Here is a 15,661-nt window from a genome sequence, read left to right on the forward strand (position 1 = left end):
TTTGCCTCCTAAAAGCTACAAGGCACGACTGCTATGCAATTCCCAATGGGCCATATTATACTTACCCCTTTGTTGGGGAGACTGGTTATCTGTCTGGCTTGAACTTTGTGTGAAATCCTACAGAAACAAAACCCAACAATGTTCAGCACCACAGAGGGAAGATCAAACCCCACCCCCTCACGCCATTTTACAAAAGAGTGATGTCCTCCCAGGGGCCAAGCAAATGCCCAAGGGAAGCCTGCAAGCAAGACCTGGGGGCAACAGCGCTCCCCCCCCCCTGTGATTCCCAGCAGCTGATGATCAGAGGAGTGCAGCCTCCAGCCCTGAAGGCAGGACGCAAAGTCATCATGCTGGAGGACATCCAACTAAGTCCACTGATTTCAGTGGGTATGACAAACATTGTACACTGTACAAAAGTGTGTACAATGCAGCGGGCCTGAATCACCAAGAGAAGTTCTACTGTAAGACTTCTCAGGCAATGCAATGCAGCTCTGTTGCTGAACACAATTTACCAAAACAACTGGAACTGTTTCCCTCGGGAGCTGGAGGTTTTCAGGCAGAGCTGGGATGGCCATCTGCCAGGGATGCTTCCATTGAGATTCCTGCATTGCAGGGGTTGGGCTAGAGGACCTTATCAGCCTATGTATTTGTGGAGTGACTGGAAAGCTCTCAGTGGTGCTGCAGGAAACAGCAGCTTGGAAATCAACAACAAACTGCTTTAAAACGTTTGCAGTGGTAGCTGAGGTGGTTTTTTTGACTCAGGCATACGTTGCTGCTGTATACGCAGTCAGACCACTGGTCCACTTAGTGCAGGGTTGCCAACACTGACTGGCAGCCAGTCTCCAGAGTTTCTGATCAATTAATATCAGTAACAACAGCAGCAGCAGCAGCAGCAACTGATACCAGGTCACATTCCTGCCTCATAGCCATTCTCCTCACATGGGGCGCTGCTGGTAATGCCACATGCCCCAGGGGTCGGGTCTGGCCTGTGCGAGAGACCAGGTGCCTCAGTGTTGCAGCTCTAGTCATCTGGAATTAGTTACCAGCTTAAATTAGATGAGCCCCTACTGTCCTGATATTTAGGTGGATATTGAACACTTTTAAAAAGGCTTTACCTGTAGTGTGACCCAGTCCTATTCGGAAATATTAATTGTACAACTGTAGAAATACTAATACTGCTTTTAGTTTAATGTGTCTGTAATATTTTGTAATTTTTTTGTACACTACTTTGGTAGCTTTTGGTTGTGAATTCATTTATAAACCTGCAAACAAATAAACAGCAACAATAATGATAAGAGAATTGCAAAGTGTCTTAGACAACAAATGAGAACAAATGGCAGTGCTTACTCTCCTGAGGGGTTTAAAGATAGAACTGTTGGCTTAAGGCTATTATGGACTGAAAAATGAATCATTTCTCTACATGGCACAAATCTTTCAATATATTATTGTGTTTTCACTGTTTGTGCACATGGATTTTTGAAAAATGGTTGATGTTCTTACTGTAAAATCGCTTTTGAGATATTTTATGGGAATAGATTCTTAAATGGAACCCGACCCAACAAATTAGCTCAGTGCAGGAACTCCTGACACACAAATGCTTCCTTGAGATGGGATGGTATACCGTATTTTTCGCACGATTGGACGCACCGGACCATAGGACGCGCCTAGTTTTTTTGGGGGGAAATAAAGGAAAAAAATTTCCCCTTTATTTTCCCCCCAAAAGCAGGTCAGGGAAACCGAACCAGGTCGAGGAACAGCGGGATAGTGGCGCTGCGCCTCCCTGCTGTCCCCCGAGCTTGTGGGGCTGGCTGATGTCTGCCTAGCGCGGGGGGCGCTCTGCTTCAGGGCGCCCCACCCGCCGGGCGGCAGGCTGCTATCCGCAGCTTGGGGAGCCTTGCGGGGAACTGCTGCAGGGCTCCCCACGCTGCGGATGTATGCCTGGCGTGAGGGGCGCTCTGCTTTAGGGCGCCCCACCCGCCGGGCGGCAGGCTGCTATCCGCAGCTTGGGGAGCCTTGCGGGGAACTCCTGCAAGGCTCTCCACGCAGCGGATGTGTTCCCGAAGCGCCAGGCGCTCTGCTTTCAGGGCGCCCAACGCTCCGGGAAGCAGGCTGCTATCCGCAGCTTGGGGAGCCTTGCGGGGAACTGCTGCAGGGCTCCCCAAGCTGCGGATGTATGCCTGGCGCGAGGGCGCTCTGCTTCAGGGCGCCCCACCCGCCGGGCGGCAGGCTGCTATCCGCAGCGTGGGGAGCCTTGCGGGGAGCTCCTGCAAGGGTCCCCACGCTGCGGGTGTGTTCCCGAAGCGCCGGGAGCTCTGCTTTCAGGGCGCCCGACGCTCCGGGAAGCAGGCTGCTATCCGCAGCCTAGACACGGCTAGCGGAGCGCTAATCCCGAAGCTTGGGGCGTGCGGAGCTCAGCGCGCCCCAAGCTTCTGGGCGCCGGCAAGGTCTCCGCTAGCCGTCGCGGGGCTCTCCCAGGGCTAGCGGAGACCTTGCCGGCACCCAGAAGCTTGGGGCGCGCTGAGCTCCGCACGCCCCAAGCTTCTGGATTAGCGCAGTGGTCCGCTAGCCCTGGGAGAGCCGCGCGACGTCGCGGGGCTCTCCCAGGGCTAGTGGAGACCTTGCCGGCACCCAGAAGCTTGGGGCGCGCTGAGCTCCGCACGCCCCAAGCTTCTGGATTAGCGCAGTGGTCCGCTAGCCCTGGGAGAGCCCCGCGACGTCGCGGGGCTCTCCCAGGGCTAGCGGAGACCTTGCCGGCACCCAGAAGCTTGGGGCGCGCTGAGCTCCGCACGCCACAAGCTTCTGGATTAGCGCAGTGGTCCGCTAGCCCTGGGAGAGCCGCGCGACGTCGCGGGGCTCTCCCAGGGCTAGCGGAGACCTTGCCGGCACCCAGAAGCTTGGGGCGCGCTGAGCTCCGCACGCCCCAAGCTTCGGGATTAATGCAGCGCTCCGCTAGCGGTGGGAGAGCTGGGTCTCCCACTCCTAGCGGATAGCTTCCTGAAGCCTGGAGAGCGAGAGGGGTCGGTGCGCACCGACCCCTCTCGCTCTCCAGGCTTCAGCGAAAGCCTGCATTCGCTCCATAGGACGCACACACATTTTCCCTTGCTTTTTAGGAGGGAAAAAGTGCGTCCTATGGTGCGAAAAATACGGTAATTAAGGCACACTGTGCTTTTGCCCTATTTCAGTCCTGTTAAGGCATCTTTACTTCATGTTCTCAGGAGTCAACATGAGGACCATAATTCTGGGCTTTTAATGCTTGGATTATGTACCCTATGAAATGTAACTAAGAGAGAATGATTCCCTAGGCAGCAGGTGAAAGCTGAATTCAAACATTCTTGCTAAAGTAATACCATCTTCTATTTTAATATAAGTAGTTTTAGGAACAAAAAGGAAAAAAAAGCTGTTGTCCTAGACAATAAGAGGAAAGACGCCATACAGCAGCAAGGTTGCAAGGGTGATGTTTTACTAATAGTAAGACATTTATACATTTTCTGTATTTTACTGCATGTTTATACAGCCCCAGATGCATGCAACCAGACCATTTTTTCCTCCCCCATTTCTTCCATATGGTAAACATTTATTTTCCAATCCTGGGGTCAGCTATCTCACATTCCCCCGCAGAGGGAGGACTCTCCCTGCTGAAATAAATAGGATATTTGCCTCAGGAAGGCGCACAGATTGTGTCTCCCCATGATAGCAAGTTGAAATTTAAGAACAAATGCATGCCTGTTTTTCATTCACAGTATCTGGTGGGGGAGTTTTTTTTTGCATTTTCTACAGCCTGTTTGTTTGTTTGTTTAATATTACTATATTAGAGTTTTGTTTCTGATGGCTAAACCATTCCCCCAAAGCCTGGGAGAAACAAACATATCTTCAGGCTGCTGAGCTGGATATGTTCATGCAGACCAGAAATCAAAATGCTGAAGTACCTAAATCAATTCTCAGTAAAATTAAGCTTGATTTTATTTATGATATACTTTCCAAATCAAATAGTTGACTGCCAGCTGCTTATCTGGGAAAGCAAACAACTCCTTCTCCACATAAGGACCAGCACTCCGGGGGGGGGGCTCTTCTTGCAGCATCTGCTTCTGAACAGTGCTATCAGAAGCATTAAAAAAAAAATTTGCAAGCTGTTGCTGTTTAATGCATTAAAAAATGTTTCAGGAGCTAAAATGTTTCAGTTATGTATGCATATGTTACAACAACTTTCTATATTCCTAATATCTTGAGCAGTAAACTACCTAAAAGCTGACGATGCATTTAGTCTTCAGGCATTTAGCCTGTTTGGATAAATTAACAAACAAGCTTAATTTTCGTCATTTGGCTGCAGTTGTCCAGGCACAACCCCTGAAGTTCAGCTTCCTTGCAAGCACCTCGGAGGTGGAGAGAAGGGGAAGAAGCAGAGGGCTTGGTGGGTGGCAGAGATATGCTATCAGCTATGAAGGAAAAAAACACTCCACAGCTATTACTTCCAACAATTCTAAAACATGGCACATTCAGAAATTAGAAAAAATAGTAATTCCATAATATAAGTGTGTAGCACCTGATTTTTAAACAAAATTACAGGATACAGAATGATATCGCAAACATGCACAGTTCAAGTAAGCAGAAATGGCTGCTTTCATAAATTAGAGTTTTAAAACTTTGCATATTTAGCATAGTTGGTATACACTGTTGCCAACCCTATCAATAGTCAAAATCTGTGATAAAAAGCATTGTTTCTCTGTGTATATATGTACTTCATTTATCTTTACATTTGAGTCTGATTATATAAAAATGTACACTTATAGGATTGCAGGCTTTAAGGACTTGCCCATCCATTATTAAATATAAGTTCCTCAACATTTCACTAGTCCTGCTAATTTAAATAAGAATGGAACATAATATTAACATTACTCTGCATATGTCTGCTCCTTAAGGGGAAAAACTCTTGGACACATGTTGGATCTTTCATTTTGGAGAGAGAAGAAAAGAAACCCTGGTTTTATTGTAAGTTAATGCATATTTGTTTCATAGGCACAGAAATGGCTAAGCAGAGATACACAAACAAACCACGTACCTGGATGAATGTGGCGAGTAACACGCAACTCATCTCCTGCTCCAAGATCACCTTGTTCTGGGGGTTATTGTAACAAGCAGCTATGAGCGTGGGAAAGAGCACTTTGATGAGGCGAGGGTCGCTGAAGTACTGGAAAGGCAGCTGGCAGAGCTTTTGCAGGACAGTGGGATGGCGGCCCGACTGCACAATCACCTGGGAAATGGAGACAGCACAACATGAGAGGAACAGGGGCCGATTTCCCAGATCAGCTGGAAGGAGGAAGCTAGAGCAAAATAAGGCACAAGGGTGACAGAAAAATGTTAACAGAGAGAAAACCAAGCTGAACATGTTGATTAAAAACAAAACAAAAACCTTAAAGCTCAAAATGTGGTCCTCACAGTTTATTTTCATGTACAGTAACTGCACAGGAGAAACTAATTTTATCTTTCCCCCAATTATATTTTATTAAATTTTCATAAAGTTCACATATACACTCCAATACATAATAATTTTTTGTTTTGTCAACTTCCCACCCCATTTTCCATGTTTTTTTTAATTTCTCCCTCTTGCTGCACCCTATCGTCTCTCCCTTATACCATAATAACACAATCTTACACTTTTTCACTCAAGGTGTCATAAACGAGACGGAAATATTGCAAAGAGGCGATGAATACCTGCAGGCAGGCAGAGCAAGCTGCTGGAGGGCAGGAAACAGGATTCAAAGATGGTCAGAAAATGGGAGCTGCTCCTATCAAATGCCTCTCCAGATGTGTGTTGGGGGGGGGATGAGAGACGCCCGTGAGCGACACAAACCAAAAAGGGAAGGAGACTGCATGCTGTACTGCAGTGGGACTCAGGATGCACAGAGCCAGAAAGATCCTCCCATTTGCTCTTTTATCTGAGTTTCTATCAGTGCCATAGACTTTAAAAGGGGAATTGTTTAGATAAATGGAACTGCTGTCATGTGAGCAGGGTTTATAACAGTACACATCTTGAGCCACAGAGTGAAGCTGCTAATGGCATCTTCCAGAGAAACTCTTAAGTGACTAGCTTCTTCCATAATCGTCAACATCAGAGCTAGACAAGGGAAACTTGGTAAGTTGACGATGATGACAATAATAATAATAATATAATAAAAATATTTTTATAATATATTATATAATAATATAAAAGAGCTGCTTGACCCAAATTTGGCTTTTTGGAATCTATTATAATTTTAGGACTGCTGTAAAACCCTATGGTTGCAACCATAAATTGTACTTTGAAAAACCAGCATTTTACAAGTATGCACACTTGGACAGAACAGTACTCAAATTAAAAACAGAAGGGAAAAAAGAAGAGATGGAGACCAGAGGAACATAAATTACAGGGATTTACAAGTTTTCAAAGAACTTTTAACAATTCACTAAGAACACATTCTGAGTTCGTAATGCAGTTCAGGTCAAGAACAAGATCAACAAAGTAATAGTTCACATTTTTTAGTTCAATAGGCAGAATGAAATTGAAAACCCTTCAGTGAACACAGATAGGAACCCCTTAATTCTCCTAAATCCAAATGGAATTTTAAAGACAGCCAAATATGTGAGCAGGTACACTGCATTTAAGGCATCACTCTTCTGACATCCTGAAGGGACCCCATTGAAGCAGAAGTCTTATTAAAGTACTAAAAGTGTTATATTGAAACAATATTTTGACCAATGCTGCACATTCCATTTTGTATTTTCAATCATTATTTTTGATTTGATTTTTCATTTCCTTATAAATGTGTAGTTTTAGGGGAGAAATTAACTACTCCCATGGTTAAAAAATGGATCCTGATTCACAACACTGAAGCAACTGTAAGTGATGAGCACAAAATGTCCCTCCCAATGCCCAGAATTTCTCCTTTTATGAATCCTGAACTCCATTACATGACCTACTGAACCCTATGCCTGATTTGTAACATTTCCCTAAAACAAGCTCACAGACAACCTGAAAACATGTTTTTATCTTCCCCTCTGTCTCATATTTAAGCCTGGGATAATGTGACAGTATCATTACTTGGAGTTAATGTTCAAGAAGGCGTTGATTTTTGTTGGTCTGGTGTTTTATTGCACCAACTGGTTTCATGTTATTCAACATGGCTACTAAAACTGTTACAACTCAAAGCATGCAATGGAACAATAACCTTCTTAACAAAGAAATGGAAATAGCGACTCTTCCTCATTCCATGCCAGAGTGGGAGAAAGTAGCATTTGATCCAAACCACCTTGCCTCTGACTCAAGAGTACCTTGAGTTACAGTTCACATTATGGTCCAAATTCCACCTTTCTACTGTAGGGACTCAGATGAAACTAGAAGGACCAAGCAAAGTATACCTTTTGAGATGAAAATGAGGGTATGTGTGTGTTAACACCTGTTTTCAGAAGAAGAACCACTCTAATATACAGCACTGGAGGCTTTCTTCTGGCTGCTGCAAGTTGTTTTAAATGCATCTCTCTTTGTGTGTCTGTTTGCAGATGAGCCCTCTCATCCACTTCAAGCATGTCTCAACGGGTTGTGTGGGTGCGTGATCCCAGCCCTTGCTGCCAACGCACCTGCCAGACAGGCCTTGCCTTGGGAACCGTGAAAGAGGATGTCCACATGCAGCTCTCCTCTGCATGAAGATTCACCATCTAATGTGTAGCTCTAACAGATGAGGGGGTTCGGCCAAATCTGCCTTCAGAGTTTTGACTCTGAAAGACCCTGGAGAGGGAAGCCTGAAGAACAGCAGCAATAGCAACTCACTCCAATATTAAAACATTAAAAAGGCAGCTCCACAAAGTTAAAAAACAAAACCCCACAATAGCAAGGGAAGGATGGTGATTTACCAGGGAACAGATGATGAAATGATAGATAAGATAGATAGACGATAGATAGATAGATAGATAAAATCAAGATTGTTTCTGGAAAAGAGGGAGAATATGAGAGAAGAAAATCTGAGATACATCCCCCTTTCCCCTAAATGCACTTATTATTATTTCACCAGCCATTGTGTATTATTTATCTGTATTTTTTGTAAAAATTCTTGGCAAAGAGCAATGTGGTGTCAGAAGCAAAAGATTTTGATACTGTGATAGGAAGTCAAGTGATAGGGAATTTGTTTATTATACTTATATCCCACTCTTCCTCCCAAAGGAGCCCAGGGCAGCAAACAAATGATAAAACAAACACTGTATCTTAAAAAAACAATTCCAATAAAGACACAGACTGAGAAAGATATCAACTTAAAAGGCTTGCTGGAAGAGGAAGGTATTCAGTAGTTGCCAAAAAGAAAACAGAGATGGTACCTGTCTAATACTCAGAGGAAGGGGATTCCGAGGGGCAGGCGGCACGGTGCCAAAGGTCCAGTTCCTACATTGTGTGAACGGACCTCGTCTGCAGAACACCGTCCGTCAGGCATCCTGGTCCCCAGCTGCATAGGGCTTTACACTCCAAACCCAGCACCTTGAACTTAGCCCAGTAGCCACTTGGCAGCCAGTTCACTGGGGATCTGGAATCCTTTGTAGACCAGCATGATTTGAAATACCTCCACTTGCTGTGAAGTATTAATGTTTGCCTTTTCCCTTCTAGAAGTTAAACTCAGTGGTGAGATTTAAAGCATGTGTACAATCTCATGAGTTGGCTGAGCAATGAGAAAAAGCAAAGTTCAATCACTTCCGCGTGGGAGGGGCAAATGCCTATGTTGCAAGGGGTACTTTAAGGAGAGCCACAGGGTCCCAAGAAAGCTGAATTACTTTGACTGATTCCTCTTGCTTTTCAAGAATTGTGGATGCTTAATGAATTTGCATATTATTATTGAACAAGGACCATGCTAGTTTCTGCTTCATTCCATTGTGAATATTTGTGTTAGCAATTCAAGCAGAAACTACTTAAAGTTGAAAACGAATATTCAACTTTTTGCCTTTGTGGGGGTGGGGTGGGGACCTGTAAATATAAATACAAAGTGAGAAGTGGTGTAACATGCACAACCTGAATCCAGAAACTGACTCAGCAGTTAGTATCACAGTTTCAAACTTTGTTCTTACAAGCCCATGGGATCTAAGGGTATGCATGCCTGCAAATTATCATTTCCTAAGAAAGGTTTGAGTAGTGTCCTGTGTCAGGGAGTGTCTTTAAAATTATAAATCAATGCTGCACCCATGTTCTAAAGCTCTCACTGGTGCATCTTGGATACTGATGGTACCAGAGGGATGCCATCATTCAGAGGCCTGCAGCAGAGTAAAGGGAGCAGCCAAACTGGAGATTCAGATATACTCTACAACATCAGTGTCAATGGGTCATGATGGATGTTTCTGCATAACTGCAAGCTATATTCTTTTCATGTCACTAGTTAAAGTACATTTATGCAGTCCTTTGGGAATGACAGGGTTAAAAGAATAGCCTGTATAACATCAATTTATCAACGGCACACTTTGCAATAGTTGCACCAGGGTTAGCAATCCCTCCTCTTCTTTGTTTTCTGGGATCAATTACGACCCTCTTCTTAAACAATTATTGCACATGCATCCATCCACACTCCACTAGATTACACGGCCCCATATGGCTTGCAGTTCCATTACCTAAAATTCTAAATCATAGAATTTAGAATCAACATCCTCCTCTCTTCATGTATTCTATGGTTTTCTTTGTTCCTCTGCCACAAATTTCTGTTCAAAGCACTGCATCTCTGTTTCCATTTTCCACCTCTGCCATTTCTCTTTGGCTGCTCCCTATCATAGGAATGCTCTCCCATGACATCCAATGGGCTCCCGCAATGGTATTTAAGCCTTATCTTGCTTTCCAGACCTTTCTGGATTTATCTTTGCCCTTCATCCGTGTCCCTTCCCTTCCCCATTCCTATTGCTTCTTGTCCTTAGACTGGAAGCATGTCAGCAGGGATGGAAGAGAAATCCTTAGAATTAACCAGAGGCGGATGTGGGGCAGCACAAGAACTGTGGCCGCACTGGGCATGCAGCTGAGGAGGGTGCCTTCTTAAAGCGCTTGGCCGGTTTTGGGAAGGAGGCGTGACAGCACTGACAGCCTCTTGACTGTCCTAAAGCTCTCTGGTCTCCTTTCCTTTTTTTTAAAAAAAAAAATATTTATTGGCATTTTTAAATACAATACAGAAAAATAAACAATATCACATATCTCTTGACATAGTTTCATAGCTTCTTTGGACTCCCTCACGTCTCCCGCTCCCATTTTCATCCCAATAATATTTCCCAGCAATTTATCACCTTGCTTCCAATCTTCATATCTAACTTTCTCTTGTTGTTTCTCTAATTTCAGATGCCCTATGTTCAGATCCCTAAAGTTTTAAGAATAATCCCATAATTATAAAAAAAAAAAAAAAATCCCCCTAAATATTACTTATATTCATAACTCCATCTAATTTAGTGGTGCCAAGTTGTTTATGATCTAGCATCCTTCTTAACATTCAGCCAAATTACAATGTTTCTGCAAGTAAATCTTGAATTTCTTCTAATCTTCTTCAACCCTCTCTTCTCCCAGGTCTCGGATTCTGCCAGTCATCTCAGCCAGTTCCATGTATTCTATCAGTTGCATCTGCCATTCTTCCAGTGTGGGTAGATCTTGGGTTTTCCAGTGCTTGGCTACGAGTATCCTTGCTGCCGTTGTTGCATACAGAAAGAAAGTTCGGTCCTTTTTTAACACCCTCTGGCCGACAATACCCAAGAGGAAGGCCTCTGGTTTCTTAAGGAAGGTATACTTAAATACCTTTTTCAGCTCATTATATATCATCTCCCAGAAAGCCTTCACTTTAGGGCAGGTCCACCAGAGGTGAAAAAATGTTCCTTCATTTTCTTTACATTTCCAACATTTATTATCAGACAAGTGGTATATTTTTGCAAGTTTGACTGGGGTCATGTATCATCTGTATATCATTTTCATTACATTTTCTTTCAAAGCATTGCATGCAGTGAAATTCAGTAGTCCACAACCTTTCCCAGTCCTCAAACATAATATTATGCCCAATGTCCTGTGCCCACTTTATCATAGCCGATTTTACCGTTTCATCTTGTGTGTTCCATTTTAACAGCAAGTTGTACATTCTTGAAAGTACCTTAGTCTTAGGCTCTAACAATTCCGTTTCCAACTTCGATTTCTCCACCTGGAACCCTAACTTTTTGTCAAGTTTAAAAACTTCCTTAATCTGAGCGTAATGTAACCAATCTCGCACTTTATCTCTCATTTTCTCCATACTCTGCAATTTCCAATTTCTCTGGTCTCCTTTCCAAAGCCAGGCAAGTGCTTACCAGGGTTTGGAAAGGAGGTAGGAGGGCTCTAGGACCCTGCCAGAGTCTTGCACCTTCTTGCCTAAACCCAGGTTAATTCGGCACAGCAAGGGGTGGGGGAAGGGTGTCAAAGTTTGGCCTCCCACAGGGTTGCATATTACCAAGGTCCACCCCTGACTATGCAAAAGCCTTTGACTGTGTCGACCACAACCAACTACTGCAAATCCTTAAAGAAATGGGAGTGCCTGATCACCTGATCTGTTTCCTGAGAAATATCAACAACCTCAGATATGCGGATGACACAACCTTGATGGCAGAAAGTGAGGAGGAATTAAAGAACAACACAACATCATGGCCACTGGTCCCATCACCTCCTGGCAAATAGAAGAGGAAGAAATGGAGGCAGTGAGAGATTTTACTTTCTTGGGCTCCATGATCACTGCAGATGGTGACAGCAGTCACGAAATCAAAAGACGCCTGCTTCTTGGGAGAAAAGCAATGGACTGCAACTTAAAAAGCAGAGGCATCACCTTGCCAACAAAGGTCCGTATAGTTAAAGCCATGGTTTTCCCAGTAGTGATGTATGGAAGTGAGAGCTGGACCATCAAGAAGGCTGATCGCCGAAGAATTGATGCTTTTGAATTCTGGTGCTGGAGGAGACTTGAGAGTCCCATGGACTGCAAGAAGATCAAACCTATCCATTCTGAAGGATATCAGCCCTGAGTGCTCACTGGAAGGACAGATCGTGAAGTTGAGGCTCCAATACTTTGGCCACCTCATGAGAAGAGAAGACTCCCTGGAAAAGACCCTGATGTTGGGAAAGATGGAGGGCACAAGGAGAAGGGGACGACAGAGCATGAGATGGTGGGACAGCGTTCTTGAAGCTACCAGCATGAGTTTGACCAAACTGCGGAAGGCAGTGGAAGACAGAAGTGCCTGGCGTGCTGTGGTCCAGGGGGTCACGAAGAGTCGGACACGACTAAACAACAACAATAACAAGGTCCGCCCCTGAATAAACCAACTTAATTCACCAGTCCCAGACCTCTATATGGGGCCAGAATGCAGCTTTCAACTGGGTTACACACACGCCTTGGTAATATCTAGTACACTTATGACAACACAATTTTGAAAAGCATTTGGAAACCCAGCCAGATGGGCGGGCTATAAATAAAATAATAGTAATAATAAAAATAAGAATAAAATTTGAACATGTGCAAAACACTCCTCTTTCAGGCACTCCCACTCCATGGAAGTCTGAGCATTTTGTTCTGTTCTACTGGACCTACGGCTTGCAGAACCTCTTATAAATGTCTTCCCTTCTTGGTTTTGCTATTGGCACATCATTATTACCTCTTGCTCTCCAGGATTCGTGGACCTCTCTTGCGGAGAGTTGTCTGCATGCCGAAGCCTGCGCGCACTGAGCTCAGCGCGTCCAGGCTTCGCGGACCTCTCCGCAAGCAGCGGGAGCCAGCGCTGGGCTCCCACGGCTTGCAGAGAGCTGCCTGTTTGGGGGCTGGGGTTGGGGGAAGCTGGGGCCTCCCCCGCCCCTGCCCCGCGCCTGGGGGGGGGAATAATTTTTTCCCCTTAATTTCTCCCCCAAAAAACTAGGTGTGCCTTATGGGACGGTGCGTCCTATAGGGCGAAAAATACGGTACTTTGGGTTTATTATTATTCATAATGGTAAAAATAATTTAATTCTTGCAGCTAATGCTGTTTGGTGCAATTTGTTATAATCTCTGAGGCTTTCCTTTAATTTGTTTACTAATTACAACTTCCTGTGTTTTGGATGTTTCATAGCCAATAATGCAGAATGCACAAAATGAAACTATCCCTCCCTCAAAAAACCAAAAATAATTACTATTACACCTCTGTGTGGCTCACTTTTATTTTGGTTCGGTAAAATTAAAACCCCTCACCAAATATGGCTTCTTAGCCACCCTGATGGGACTGGGAAGCTGAGAATGCTTAACTCAATCTCTCTCTCGCTTTCCTCCATTTAGCCCTGAGTGTTTCATCTCAGTCCTGGAGATACCCGATAACCCGCCCTCGCTTCAGCCTTTAGTAGATAGCTATGCTACACCAACCAGCTGGTTCTATCAGAGTATCTTGTACTCGGCCCATTTGATAAAGACTAAAATGAAGAAGGGATAGGTAGCATGAGAAGGTTCTCTCACTCACCAGATCTGAGCAGGTTGAAGTAGTATGTGAGAATAATCTCTAGCTGTGCTCTTTTTAGAAAATCTACCTGCAAATTAAGGTCAGTGAAGTGACTATCTTCTTTGGGTGCAGTGATTAGTTACAGGGGAAAGGTACTACTTGGTGGGAGCACTCCGATGGTGGAATACTCCTTCCAGGTCACCTGGATGTCGTTTTGGTACTAGGCAAAGGCCATTTTATTTTTCCAGGTTTTTTTAGTCCTCTGTATTTTGTCTTTATGGTGTTTTGAGTTCTATATGTTGTATGTTTTTATTCTAATGCATTTTACTGTAATTTTAAACATTTTGTAAGATGCCATGGGATAAGGTCTACAGCACAAATAAACAAATCAAGTGCCTGTTTATCCTATCTCTGCCTCCTTTCTCTTTTCCTGGAAGAAGAAGAAGAAGAAGAAGAAGAAGAAGAAGAAGAAGAAGAAGAAGAAGAAGAAGAAGAAGAAGAAGAAGAAGAATTATTTATTATTTATACCCAGCACATCTGGCTGGGTTTCCCCAGCCACTCTGGGCAGCTTCCAAGAAAACACTAAAATACAATAACCTATTAAACATTAAAAGCTTCCCTAAACAGGGCTGCCTTTAGGTGTCTTCTAAAAGTTTGGTATAAGCTGCTTGGGGCAGGAATCTGTCCTCTTGTACTTTGTGAAGTGCCTCACACATTAATGGCACATGTAAATCAACTATAAGGTAAGGTGCAATCCTATATACAATTTCTCACTTCACAGAATTATAGAATCAAAGAATTGTAGAGTTGGAAGGGACCCCGAGGATCATCTAGTCCAACCCCCTGCAATGCAGGAATATGCAGCTGTCTCATATGGGGATTGAACCTGCAACCTTGGCGTGATCAGCACCACACTCTAACCAAGTGACCTATCCAGGCTGACGTAGGTAAAGGTAAAAGGTGAAGGACCCCTGGATGGTTAAGTCCAGTTGAAGGCGACTATGGGATGTGGCTCTCATCTCACTTTTCAGGCCAAGGGAGCCGGCATTTGTCCACAGACAGCTTTCCGGGTCTTGCGGCTAGCAGGACTAAACCACTTCTGGTGCAACGGGACACCGTGTCGGAAGCCGAAGAGTACAGAAATGCGTTTACCTTCCTGCTGCAGCCCTACCTATTCATCTACTTGCACTGGTGTGCTTTCAAACTGCTAGGTTGGCAGGAGCTGGGACAGAGCAACAGGAGCTCACCACCGCCATGGGAATTCAAACTGCTGACCTGATTGGGAAGCCCAAGTGGCTCAGTGGTTTAGACCACAACACCACCCGTGTCTCCACTGAACTTAAAGACACTTACTTCTGAGTAGGCATACTAAGGATTATGCTAATGAGCTGTACTTTATAAGAAGAAAGCATGTAATTATGCTTAGGGATTGTAGCATGAATATTTTTAATGCCCCATCCTTCCAGAAAAAGTGGTGAAGACCACAAGATTATTTATCTTTATAACTCTTCTGCTAGCATTTTTGGGCACATGCATCAATGACATGAATGATGTGATGAAGGTGAAGAGCTGCAGACAAGGGCACACTTTTTTCCGTCACCTTTCTCTGAGGCTGGAGATTTTTAAGAGAGTCAAATGTGGCCTTATTTTTTTTAAGAAGATTGACCTAATGCACATCTCCCTGATTAATACACAGAAAATAAGGATTTTTTATTTCTTCAAATTTCGCAACTCATTTTTCAGTTAAAAAAACTAATCAAAGTGCATAAAAATAGGGTATTTTAGGCTAAAATGCAGTTCGAAAAGTGAACATTTAGATAAAAATATGGATTTAAATGCTACTTTGAGATAAATTTCCTCATTATGAATTTAGATACACATTTAAATATGGACTTTCACACTGTTTTACCACACCCACACAAATGCTGAAATGGGATGGAATAGACTTATGAATGAACACATGTAGAACTGTTATGGACATTCCATTCCGAGTATATCCAAGGTCTTCTGATTCCTCAAAAAGCACCTGCAGAGTGGCAATGTGTATATTAATTGAAATGTAATAATTAGCCGTCTAAAGCCAGATGATCTATGAAAAAAAGTATTTCAACAGTTGGCAGTGGCAACAGTCTGGTGTCAGAAGAGGAAGCACAAAAACATTAATTTAATCTAATGTCAATACAGGGCACAGCATGAAACTTCAAGTATGAAATCA

At 43.9% G+C, this 15,661-nt stretch overlaps 1 protein-coding gene across 1 annotated transcript in view; it reads right to left on the reverse strand.

Annotated features, from left to right (window-relative positions):
• Positions 1 to 15,661, reverse strand: part of SCAPER (S-phase cyclin A associated protein in the ER) — a 211,624-nt gene that overhangs the window by 2,021 nt on the left and 193,942 nt on the right. The window contains exons 30-31 of the mRNA XM_081925815.1: positions 5,057 to 5,248; positions 66 to 117 (exon numbers count right to left, since the gene is read on the reverse strand). Coding sequence (XP_081781941.1) covers positions 66 to 117; positions 5,057 to 5,248 — 244 coding nt within the window. The remainder of the gene's footprint in view (positions 1 to 65; positions 118 to 5,056; positions 5,249 to 15,661) is intronic.

Source organism: Podarcis melisellensis, assembly GCF_964234715.1.
Source record: "Podarcis melisellensis genome assembly, chromosome: 9".
NCBI lineage: Eukaryota > Metazoa > Chordata > Lepidosauria > Squamata > Lacertidae > Podarcis > Podarcis melisellensis.